General features: G+C 44.2%; 1 protein-coding gene across 1 annotated transcript in view; it reads right to left on the reverse strand.

Moving 5' to 3' along the window:
* Positions 1-13,191, reverse strand: part of MACROD2 (MACRO domain containing 2) — a 680,006-nt gene that overhangs the window by 37,051 nt on the left and 629,764 nt on the right. Inside the window, exon 9 of the mRNA XM_026036601.1 lies at positions 9,034-9,115. Within this exon, the coding sequence (XP_025892386.1) occupies positions 9,034-9,115 (82 nt within the window). The remainder of the gene's footprint in view (positions 1-9,033; positions 9,116-13,191) is intronic.

Here is a 13,191-nt window from a genome sequence, read left to right on the forward strand (position 1 = left end):
ACTTTTTATTCATTTCCTCAGCACTCCCCAGATGTTTCCTTATTTCCAGCCATTTCCATATTTCCAGCCCATCTGTGTTAATCAGTCTTCTGAACCTTCCTGGAAGCGCTACCCAATCTATTGGATATTGSCTGGAAGGATGTTGGGTGAGCACGATGGGACTGAGCCAAAATCCTGACAGGCTTTGCAGCCTGTACCCAGGCAAACAGTCTTTGTCCCAAGGCTTCAYCCAACCATCTATCATCTTAACAACCTCGGGGAACTTATTAATCACAATTCTTACATCTATTTTCTTTCTTTAGTAACTGAAAAGCAGTTCTTGATAGGGTAGGACTACTGCTACCAACCAACAGGACCTTCACAGCAGTGCACCGTCTTTTCACTTCAACCTAAAAGAGTCAATGTTCTTGTAGTATAGCAAAACACACAAAAATGCCCTGGAGAACTTAATGAAGACAATACCCTCAGAGCTCACTGGCCCTTTGGATTGTTTTCATCCCTCCAACTCAGTCTCCACTGGCMGAATACAACCGATTGACCCATAGCACTGAAAAAGAATGTTTTAGCTGAAGGAAAGCAGATATGGAAACCTCTGGCAGGGAAGAGCAACTAAACCCAGGCCCGACTGTTTTCATATTAACCTGTAAAAAGTATCTTTTCTATGAAGCTTTCCATCATGTCCAGTGCTCATGATAGGAAGATGGAAAAAAAAAAAAGGAAAAAAAAAGCTAAAATAAAAAGATTTTTAATAAGAAAAACATATTCTTCTGGCTCAGTATTGGAAACAGAAGAAGAAAAAGATTTCCTTTTTTTCTATTTTGTTCTGGATATTTGTATGCCAAAGTCTTGTATGCAGAGCAACAGGCACTGTATAAAACCCACCTGATGCTAAGCGAGTTGGATTGCATTTTGCTCAGTCTGTTTTCATTATCAGAAATTTCCACTGGTAAACAGCCTTCCTCCTGGCCCTACTGCAGCATCGGTGCAGTTTTCCTTCCTGCGTTGCTTAGCTACACCAGTCCCACAACACCAGAGTCTCACTGAATGTAAAATGTGTTTGTAGCTTTTGAAGCCCTATCAAATAGAAATCCTTAGCACCAGACTCCTAAGAAGTTATGTTACCTTTTTTTTCCCCCACCTTTTTTTTTTTTTTTTATTTTGGTGTCACCACACAGATGGCTTCTTTCATGCATCCTATCACTCAATCTGCAGTAAAATACACAGACCCTTATGAGCTTCAGCTGCATGTAGAGGCTGTGCAGTAGCTTCCATTCCATTTGCAATGGAACTGGACTGTGCCCACCAGGAAATGCTGCTCATAGCCAGGATCAGACTTGGATTTCTATTTCCCAGATGCTTGCGCCTTACAGAAAAGCARTGGGGCTCACAATGAGAAAATATGCATTATTTCTAAGAAAGAATCCATTTCAAAACATCTTTACTTTCCTCTGTTTGCAGGAAGAGTGAAAACCGCAGAGCTTTATTTACACAAATGCATACTAAAGTGGTTCCACACCTTCATTTATGCTGGTGTGGCAGTTGTACAGGAAATGGTACATTTTCTATGCAGTGATACATTTCTAAATRGAGGCTCCTAACAACACCTCATCAGTCACCTAAGACAGAGGCAATTGAAGGGCACAGGGAAGAATTTAATTGCATCCTTTGCAATTAGAAGCACTGGGGCACRTGAAGTTCCTCTGCATCGGTGACCGGAGAGGACAGGGTATTTTTGAGGATGACATGACACCTAGAATGCTCTGCGTGGGATGCAGCAGGATGAGAAGATCCCATTAAAAGATGCCCAAAAGATGTAAAACCCTTGTGTTTGCTCATTTCCTGGGGCTAGGCACAGCAGCCTGCAGGAGCGAACGCTCGGGATGGGTATGGCACAGAGCAGCAATACATCTCCCTTCCCCTGCAGGCTTCCTCCGGTGCCTAAGGCTACGCTTAGGCTATGGTGATTAACAGTCACCTGGATCAGCCCTCTCTTGGTCTGGTTAATCCTCTTCTTAACCCTTAAGGGGGAGGGCCACCACAACAGCTCATTGCAAGTGCTGAGAGCCTGGGGATGTGGAGCCAGTCCACATCCATGTGCCAAGTGATCTGAGCAAGAAGCCCGAGGAAATGAACAGCAGCCAACACAAGGCCAAACTGTTAAGCACACAGTCAGAACACAGCTCTGAAGGGATCGTACCAGGAGGTTTCGTGAAGACTGAAATGAAAGCAGGAAACTCTCCACTGACTTTTTCTTGGGTACTGGAAACCCACTGCAATGTTGGAAGGAGCTCGGGAACTATCCTTGTCTGCCTCTTAAGATGCTAGGCTGTCATATGCTCTGCCTCCAAACCACAGCTCTTGAGCTGCTTCTTGTTCCTTCTGTGCTACAGACCATCAGGATGGAGACATTGGCCAAAGAGGCCAAGAAAGAAAATCCATGTGTGTCAGGACAGGCACAATCAGGGCAGATGAAGACAAAAAAAAAAAAATGAGACAAAAATTCAATTCACAATTTTATGAGTGCCCCTAACTTCCAGTTAGCTGAGATTTTATGTGGTAAGCAATACTTTGAAATGCACAGATGTTTTAAACATTGTGGCTTATGGATGGAGGACAATTTCTACCCAGCACAGTGCACTTCATTGGCATGTGCAGGTGCTAGATAAGACATCCAGAGCAAAGCCAGCGTCCTATGCTGGTGACCAGGCTTCTCTCAGTTCCCCAAGTAGATGGTGTTTCCTCAGAAGTTCACGCTCCTGAGGGACAAGGAACCATCAGGGTGGACAGCAGGACTGCGCAGCTTCCTGGCCATTCTGAATAGCATCCAGAGCCTCGCACAAGTCCTCTGAGGATGACATCCTCCACGGTACAGACAGCTTTGGGGGGTGCAGAGCATGTTTCTAACACCTCCTCTGGAGTCTGTCGCATCTCCCACCCACGGGAGGCTGCTGTCAGTCTGAYACCGCCTCCCCAAAACCACCGGCGCCTTCGGGCCACCTTGCTCATCCCTGCCTCAACAAGAAGAAATTCCCTGCGGTGGGAAAATTGGAACTGGTTCCAAAACCGCTGGCGTGGAAACCAGTCACTGCCCTCAGAACTGCAGCGCCCCAGCACACGTGGAAGGAAGGACAAGGAGGATGGTGGAGGAAGGATTCCCAGAACGAGCAGGGACTGCATACCAGGASAGGGGGTTGAAAGCATAAACAGAGACCACCACCCTGGATGCTCTTGAAGGGTCAATATATAGTCTGGAAAAGTGGGAGATGTGAAGCCACGCGCTCGTCCCTGCATAGACACAAGAGCCAGGGGAGATATCCCAGTGACAACTCRGAAGTTTTACAAGGTAGAGAAGCAAGAGAGTCACCTGGGTCTCCTAAAATGAACATCAGCATGTTCTTCATCAGCAGCTGTAGGGATCACGGCAGCAGCCATTATCTCCCTCCTTCCAGCAAAAGTCCCCGAGTTTCTGGAGATCTGCTGCAACAGATCACCCTGGAGCTTGGACCAAAGCCTACTGCCATGTCCTGACCTRCTGCCACTACCACCAGTCCCTCCAGCTCTGCCTTTTGCTCCTGCCCAGCTCCAGCCACCTCCGCTTATTCACAGGATGCATGTGGACAAAGATTTTTGTCCAGATTTTTGTCGGTTCACTCAGCACTGCCTCAAAAGCTTTGTCAAGGGAAGCAGTGAAGACACGGAGACCAGAGCCACCACCATATGACTTAGGAGACGAATTGCTACACGCCTGAGGTTTCAATTAAAGGATATCGGGCACTTCCAGTAAACCACTTGGCATCTATCCACACAGTAAAATAAAGCCCATGAAAAATATTTTGTGGAATACATTCAGGTGACAAATGAACATGACGAATCTGCTCCTGAACATTGCGAATGCAAATAGAGAGGCTAAATTTGTCAAACAAATTACCCATTTGATACAGGATTACTTGTTAAGGGCTAAATTATGATTCTTTCGCTCATACCAAGGACTCCTTCAGTCCCAGTGAGGTCTGTCATATTAAATGGAGAGGGTGATGCCTCGCAAGACCAGTCCAGAAATTACAGTCTCTGCTTAGGAGTTGACTCACGTATTAGTGCAGGGCTCTGCCTTTTTAATACAAAGCCCTTCGTTCAGCTTATTAGACAATTTCCAGTTTGATTCCAAGCCTGGTAGGTCTCTCCACATTGAATTTCCTCTGCAATTGCAATACATTTGCGCACAACTAGGAAGCTGTGCATCCTCCTGCAGCAACAGGAGGATTAATAGTAAGAGAGTAGCTCTTATCCATGTGCTTTCCAGAGGGAGGACAACGTTTTTGTCAACCAGGATAAAAGCAGAAAATGTACTAAATGTCATAACCTGAAGATAAAGGAGAGAGAAAGTTTTGCAGGAAGAAGCAATTTCTCTCTCTCCATTTTTCTTAACACCAACGGATATGGTTCAAAAAGAAAAAAAATGAACAAGCTTTCGTGCTCTGCATCCTTTCATTTAGCTRTGAAAGGACATGGAATCTAAAAGCTTGCATCTTCCACCTATCAATTGGTCTAATGAAGTACAAACCTCTCCACTCTCTAACACTTTAGTGATGCTCTAGTGAAGTCGTTTTGTTACTCTGTTTAAATCAGGAAGAATATAATATAACTTAGAATATTGAAGCTTTGTAGTATGCAACCTTTATGACATTATTTTTGCCTAAGCAGCATTTTCAGAAAAATGATTCTCTTCTACAATCCACTGATAACAGGTGGTAGATTTAGAAATACTTTAAGCATTACAATTTAAGATAAAGCTTTCATAACATACAACAGTCACCATGAAAAATAAGCATTTGCCAAAGGTTCCTACAAGGTTATCTATCTGAGATATTAAGCAGCTAGGTATACGAAGTACAAAGGAGAAAAATATGGTGTCTTTGCCTCCAGTTGGCAATCGTTTACAAAATGTGCTTAATTTCACTAAAATAGCATTCTAGAAATATCACCATAAAATAAATGTTGATAAATTTAGCTTTTCAAAGAATGTTTTTATACTATTTTGATAGGCCTTATAAATATATATTCAGCAATGGAAATTCAGCCTAGAATCTAGATTCTGTGCAGAATTCTATTAGAAGAAACCATGAATTCCCCTAGGAAACAAAACCAACAACAATAAAACATGCAAATATCAGCTCTTTTCCCAGAAAGCTTATTCGTAACACTGGTAGCAATGAATTCAATGATTGTGGGCAAGAGTTATGCATCCAAGGCAGAATTGCAAGGATATTTTATTCGCCCAAAAGCTATCTAGCAAGGCATTCTTTTCAAGCAACCAGAGAGACGATTTCACAGTATAGCTGCAGGGAGAATATTTGGGCTATTTCACTCCAGCAGGAGACAGGATGCAATTGTTTAAAAGAAAAGAAAAATCATTGCTTCTCTCATCCAATATATGAGCGATGCTTGTAAGTAGAGAGGATTGTTCTGCAGAAACCATCTCTCCTTCCCTTGTGCATTTTCCCCACACAAGAACTTCCCAGCAAAGCCCAGGGCTCAGCAGATAATTCTGCGTGGGACGCGACACAGAGCGGGGCTTTTCTGGACCTCCGTGGGGATGGGTTTTGAGCCAGAGGCCAAGCTGATGCAGAGCTCCCCGCTGAGCACAGTGGCTTGGGCTGAGCTTTGGGGAAGACTCGGGGCTGCTGAGGTGACACCAGAAATGCTGAGTCGGTGACAACTGCTCTGCTACCGAATGACTACACCGTACTCCTACCTTATGAAATTACTTAGCAGCCAGCCTCTTCCCCTATATATTTAAAGTCTGCGAATGACAAGGCTCTTGGCAGTTGTCTTAATATCAGTAATATTACAGAACTAATTTCTTTGCCATTCCACTTGTAAAATAGCTTTAATAATATGTTCAACTAATGGAACTATTTCCCTATATCTATATTCCACTTACTCTAATGCACTGAGGTGTAACTCTAGCCTCATTTCATTATCACTTGACTAGCTCAAGCACTTGGATGTCTTTTTGGATTTATTAATGCACCAAGTTTAAAGTAATAACTATTTATGTATATAACCCCATGAATATATCCTTCTTTCTAAGCATTTTTGCCCACATTTGTTAAAGTAGATATATTTCGTAATGCTTCTGAACGCAAGATGCATATTTAAAAATGCCTCAGCATTTTTTCCTCTAAGCTTAAAGAAGTATTGTGAGTTATTGTGAATGTTCAGCGAGCATCCTATCAATTTGAACTCACAGTAAACCTCTTCTTAAAGACTTTCATTTAACTACACTAATAGATTCATTAGAAAAAAAAGAATGTCTACTCCTTCCAGGATCTAAATAAGTATCAGAAGCAGAGACAGTTGCTAATTCCTTGACAGAGAACCATGTTGACTAAGTCCTTTGTGCAAGAAACCAGCCTAGTAGAGATAAAAAAAAAAAAAAAATTCTCACCATAGGAGTGTCTACAGAGAAGTAGTCAGAGTCTCTTGCACAAGAGTTAAATGCAGATGGCAACACATGAAAAAGAGGAACAAACAAAAAGCAAGCACAAGCTCTTTCAGCAATCTCCAACAAAGTCTCGGTTGAGGGCAATGCTGGGAAAGATTCACCGTTTATGTGAATCTTTATTCACCATATCTTTATTCACCTGTAACCATTCAAGTCCACACCACCAGGAGCTCATATTCAAGTCATTAGGCCAAACCAATTCAGTGTGGGGTCAGTTATTGACCCTTCTATCAAACTGATGGTATCTGCAAAAAAGTGCCAATTCCAGARCGCAAGAAAAGCCAGTCCAAAAGTCCAAAATTACTGAAATATATTAGTCAAGTAATAGGGTGCTCTTCCAGGAGAGACAGACCTGGATTCTGATTCCTTCTCCAGGAACATCAACAGAGGGGCATTTGGGGAGGTCAYCTCTTTCTTTTCTATCTTCCCCCTCTCTCCTTGCAGGCTAAAGACCTAAGCAACTCATCTAAGGTCAAGCCAATGYCTATGGTGACCCAAGACTTGAAAATCAGGTCTTCTAAACTGACTTAACCACAAGAACTCCTTCACTGACTTGCAGTTACAATTTTAGATGATAGGCTGGTTCACTGTGAAGCTCCAGCTTAGCAGCCAGTGGGTGTTCAAGTCCTTCTGGAAATGACAGCCATTAAGGTATATCAAAATTGGTATTCAGAATCATTAGACATGAGAAAACGACAGTAATCACACTTCTGAAAATGAACCAAAAAACTTTCAGAAACCTGTATCTGAGGATAGGGAGAACTTAAAAAAATCACACACACTGCCTGGAAAGCCTCCAGCATAACGAGAGGGTCAGCTTTTGCACGGTCACCCTCCTGCAAACAACTGAATGCTGCTGTTGCTTCAGAGGACACCAACTACCACCAGCTCTCTATGGTCATGTTAACAAATTGCTGGTTTTACTTCATGCAAAAAAATCTGCAGAGCTTCCTATGGATAAGAAAAACCCTAGCACACAACCTGGCAAATTGCAACTAAAAGCCTTTGTACAGCGTGATACCCAACGCCACAGATGTTCTGTAGGCAGCCCTTCAATAACACCAGGCCTTGACAGATCRACAAGAGATAACCTTCCCCTCTTCCTCGCCTTTCTCCTTGGGCTTTGCCACAGTTCATTTGCAAAGCACCTTTTAGTCTTTCAGAATTCAAACCTAAGTGGGTTTTACACTTAAAATAACAATGCCAAGCTTTTACCTGTGATTTCAAAGTCTTTAATGAAGAAGGGAAATATTAAATATTGTTGACAAACTGATACAGCAACTTGCTCTCTGTTAATCTGCAGGGCAGGGGCAGAGTCAGCAGCAGAAGGTCGAGTACCACCACTTTGTCCTGCGCGCTGGGTTGCATTGCCAAAAAGTGATGCAATGAATGGATGAGACACTAATGCAGCCTCTGAAGAGCACATTCAACGTGCTCCAGACCAAAATATCATGGTTGGGCACAGTCTGTGCTAGCTGAATTATTCAACGTGTCTTTAACATCTCAATTGCCAAGCAGCGCAACGTGAAGGGCAGCAAGTTGCCTGCAAAAAGGCTTTCTCGTGAGATGAGACATTGCAATTGCCATAGGGACCACCAAAGTGAAGGAAAAAACAGTGTGGCCACTGTGACAAGGTGGTCCCATAGAAGGAATGGAGACTCGGCACGCAGGGAAGGTCTGCTTGCTACTTACTCCGAGGCTCTTTCTGGAAGAGACACAGACAGTGTGGGAAGCRCTCGGGTGACACGGATTTTAGAAACGGGCAATAAAAGAAAACACTAAAATCCACATCCTATCAGACAGAGTACAACTGATGTCACAGAAAACAACATAAAACAGGAGGAGAGGGTGAGAGTTCATAAAAAAAAGGAAAGAGCAAACAGATTTCTAATGATAAACATGATAAAAATAAATCACAGATATAGGCGGGGAGGGAAGGGCTGGCAAACAAATTTGCTATGTACCAGATTTTCTTACACTGCAAGAAGTAACCTCCTGTGCGAAACACAAGATGAATGGGTAACATTTCCCCGGCGCTCCGGCGAGAGCCATCTTTCCTCTGATTCATGCTTGCACAGGGACAGCTCAAGTTTAAAGTTCCCATTCAGACACAGTTGGGCTCTAACCCCTGCGGTCTCTTCTCAGACCCAGAGAAACCCTACCGGCATCATTAATGAGGGAGAAAAGCAGGCATGGAGTGCATGGAAAAGCGATGCAYGCCAGGAGCGACGCGCACATTAGTGCGAATCATTTTCTGCTTTCACCCAGCCCCACACACCAGCAGCGACGGCGCAAACTAGCTGTGCTCAGCGTGGAAATGCAGGCCTTCATTTTGCAAAGAGGAGCATCACAGGCAGCTTTACTGGTGTGCAGAAATGCACCTCTTTTTCCAGGATCAGCTGAACTTTAGGGAAAGTTGACATTTTACTCCTTGGCTTACAGAAGGAAAAAGAAAAGAATGCCAAAGACTGATAACTTTCTGCTACACCATTTATTAAAAACAGCTGGCACTTGATTGCTGTACCTACCTAGAGGGAAGAACTTGCTCATTTTCTTCTTGAAAATTTTGTAGTCCACCTCCAAAAAGACGCAGAAGATGACACGATCCACCTGTAAGAAAGAAGATTATTCACAGTGAAACCACTGCAATGTCAATAATTTTTATTAACAGCAACAAAACTTTAAACCCAACACTCCTTCACGCCCCGAGAAAGTGGCAAACATCAGAAGAAGTCATTTTATTGGGTATCTGTGTTGTAATTTACACAATAGCATTTGCAATCGCAGCTCACAACCATAGTCTTTGTGAACTGCCTCCTGTTTATGCAAACTGCTCTTGAGCACGGTATAAGCATCTCTTGGCATTTGAGATGAGCACCTGGATGCAATGTTTGATGAGAGAGTCACACGGGGGGGTTTCTAATAAGCATACAAAGGAGTAAATGGGTAAGCAAGGAGCTCTTTTTCCAATCCCTGTCCGAGAAACCTTTTTGCAAAACCATTTAGTATTTCAAAATGTCTCTAAAAGGCTTCATGCGGTTTTAATTTACATGAACCCACTTACTCTTACCATAATATAACGAGCAATGCAGCAAAAACAAAGGCTGATTAGATGACAGGTAGCACATGGGGTAAATAAAACATTTAATCTGCCATCTACTCAGTCAGGCTGATCACATCAACGAAACCACAACCCTAATGTACGTGCCACCCACCAATGACTTCAAATAAATGGTTTGGGACGTCACTATATGTGAAAGCCTTCTCTGAAAGAGCCAAAAAAAAAAAAAAACCAACAAAAAAACCCACCCTAACAAAACAAAAAGAAACAGAATTCCAAAGACACCTTTAGGATTGAGAAAACAGTCACTAAGATTTTTCCCCAGCCTTGTTACTGCTTTATTTTATGTGTGTGCATAGGCCAGCACAAAACGCTTCTGCGGCCAGAGTGGAGCAGGGAGCCGTGATGAGAGCCGTCCCGAGGTACCCACAACCTGGAAATCAGGCTCCTCTCCAAAGTGCGGGAGAGCTTAAGCAGGAAGGGATGAAGTCGAGGCAAGAGCCAGTGCAGCACCTTGCTCAGGTCTCCGTGGGCGCTAGGCTGGTGCGTTGCAGCAGAGACTTGGCGCTTACTGCAAAGAGCAACAGCCTCCCCGTGAGCAAGGGCAGCTGCAGGAGGAATGCTTGCAAAGGAAAAGTAACTTTCTTTCCCTTATCTTCGCTAGAAATCATCGCCTTTTTGCTAGAGCTGCTCTTCAAAGCGAAGTACCAGTCTTGGCTTCAAAGGCACCACAAGGCTGCAGAGCTCAGGCCAGGCTCCTTTTGGAGCAGCCCGGTGGAAGGGCGAGGGGAAGGAGAGCGAGCCAAGAAACCAGCTGGGCTGGGAAGAGCAACCCCAGAAAGCAGCTAAGAATGTGGGCCAAAAAGGCATGCTCTGTTGTGCACCCACATATTTATAACGTACAGCACCAGGCTGGCAAGCATTTAGAAAGCCACGTCTCACCTAGAACAGCGTTTTCACCGAGGTTCTTGCARGACAGAGGCTTTAGACTGTGAATGCTTAAAATTATATTTGCTGCAAAAGCTGCTTTAGGATGGTGCTTGTGCTGTCCTAGAGTGTCACCTTCCAGCTCCACCTCCTAAGAGGAGCAGATATTCAAGCCCTAGGGTGATGGGCAGAGATCTAGGACAGCCAGAAYGGCAAGGGCAAGAACTTAGGAACCAGAGGAGGAACTAGATGAACATGCAGAGACCTTCTGAGTCGCCTCTCCCTCTACGTGACTCCCACATTCCCTGCTGTAAACACTAGGAGTATTTTCCACAGTTTATGCATTTCAGCTTTTTAAGATGTTTGCTTGATTTTTATTTATTCTGTGCAGTTGACAATGATAAAACTTGTGCACTCCTGAGAATTCTTCCCTCTCCTAATATAATTCCTTCATTTAAAGATAGGGCATCTCTCTAGAAATGGCAGGCTATTTCAAACTTYCCTAGCACCCCGACTGTATACTTCCTATATAAAAACCTGTTTGATTTCTTCTCGGTGTGTGAAAAAGTGCTCTATTTTTAAGTATGCATAAGATATTGTGATGACAGCTTGAATCCCGTGTTTATCTGATTGAATGGCATGTGTTGGCAGATAGTAAATCTGAAATTAAACCATATTCTATCATCCTGCCAGTCATTGACTATTTTATCTGACATCCACAGCTAGAATAACTTGAAATTAGGTATGGAAAGTAACCCTTGTCCTCAGCRTTCCCATTCCAACCACAATAGGGAGAGGTTTAATCCCAGAATCTGCTCGCACAAAGGCTCCGCAGGCCTTGGGGAGCCGCGCTTGTAGAAGCTCCGTATCAAAGGGGAGATCTCTCCCCTCGTGCGGCTCAGAAATGCCAATGGGATCAGACATTCCACGGAGCCCGAGGGACGGGGAGCAGCCCCAGGGGCTCTCCCGGGGCCTTTGGGGGTGCCTGGCTCTTCTGCGGCCCAGCCAGGACCCGCTCAGCTGCAGAGCGGGGCTGAAGGCGCCGCAAGGGGAAGGGATTAAAGCTCATCCTTGATGGACAGCTCATTTCTGGAGGCCAGTATTGGAATCAGCCCTCCCTGGCAGCCCCTGATTAAATCTGGCGTGCTTCACGGCGATGGACAGGTGGATCAAAGCACCCCGAAACTGGGAGCGCCGCAATACTGGAAGCAGGGGCTGTTCGCTCAGGAGGCAGCTTCACGGCCAGGCCTGCGAGGACACTGAGTCTTTTCTTGTTTCCTCAGCACTATTTGCAAGGCTCGGCTTCATTTTGCAGGGCTGCCTCGCCTGCGCTGAGCTTAGCTGAACCTGAGGGCTCCGGCTGTCCCACATCAACCCAGCGCTCCAGGAGGATGCTGCAAAACCATCATAAGAAAAACCCTCCTCCGGGTGCCACAGAAGTGCTGGTCTCCATGCAAGAAGCCTCCACGTTGTGGCTGCAGCCATATGTTTTTTTGAAATAAAAAATATCCTTTTTTTTCCCCTCAGTTCTTCCATTACGGCCTCTGGCAGGTCGCTCGATTCCTCTGCGTGTTTAGATGGGCACGGGAAGAGCTGTTGCTGCACTTGTGCATCACTGCAAGGAGGTATCGCCGTGCCTAATGGGCAGGACACACCACATGCACTTAAAAATATACGTTATATTTATAACACTGCCTCCAAGCTACATGCATGAAACGAATTTTAAACAGAAAACTGATCAGAAAACAGTCTAGAAAATTTTATCTAACAAGTGTTTCCATGTCATTGCCACTTTATGTTCTGGGAAAAAAAAAACTCTTAATAAAAATAAAAACAACTGCATTTCAGCACGTTCAAATATTTCATGCATCTCTAGTACCAAGAGACTGGTGCTGGAGGTACAATGAAGGCAGTAGCTCTTTTTTCACCTTGGAGGCAGTGACTGCCTTTTATTGTATGTGGCAATAAGTTTCATCATAATCTGAATCTTGCCAAAAAAACCACATGATAGGAAAACAATTGTGGCTTGTAAAAATGTTTTCCAATCCTATATCAGATTAAGAGTAACAAATATCRAAGAAAATCAGGAAGCATTCTGTTCTTTCTGCTTGTAGCAAATCTTTTCTGCAGAACATACTTATCTAATCCCATCAGAACCCATTGTCATCAGGCAGTAGTTAATGCCAAAGGCTTGCTGTACCTTTTTTAGTTTATCAAATATGCTGTGGCCTTAATTCAAAGCTCAGTGAAGCCAAAAAGAGGCTTTTCATCGACTTGAGCATGCTTGGATCAGCACCTATGCTTGGCAACGTCTAGAATTAACACTTGCCTCCTCAAGAACCCAAGTTCTTCTGATATTTGAATTCGAATTGATGCTTTCTCAAACATATCCTTAATAGTTGTTAACTATTTGCACCACTCAASTTTCTGAAGCTTCCCCTCTGCCCAGCAGGAACTGCTTGGGCAAGAGTGTCCTGGCACTGACCAGCGGGCACCTGGAAATCAGCTCGGACGTGAGACACCATCCCTACATCTTCCTTCCCACCATCCAGGCCTGTCCCGTTATCCAGCTGCTGTCGGCCCAAGCAGAAAGGAAGGGCAAAGAGGACGGGCTGCCTCCCGCGTCCCACCTGGAAACAAACCCTGGGCAAGACCATCAATTTTTCAGACGTGCTGCAGAGGATAAAGCTTCAGACTG

The sequence above is a fragment of the Nothoprocta perdicaria genome, unplaced genomic scaffold, assembly GCF_003342845.1.
Source record: "Nothoprocta perdicaria isolate Ctin4 unplaced genomic scaffold, notPer1 scaffold_181, whole genome shotgun sequence".
NCBI classification, from domain to species: domain Eukaryota; kingdom Metazoa; phylum Chordata; class Aves; order Tinamiformes; family Tinamidae; genus Nothoprocta; species Nothoprocta perdicaria.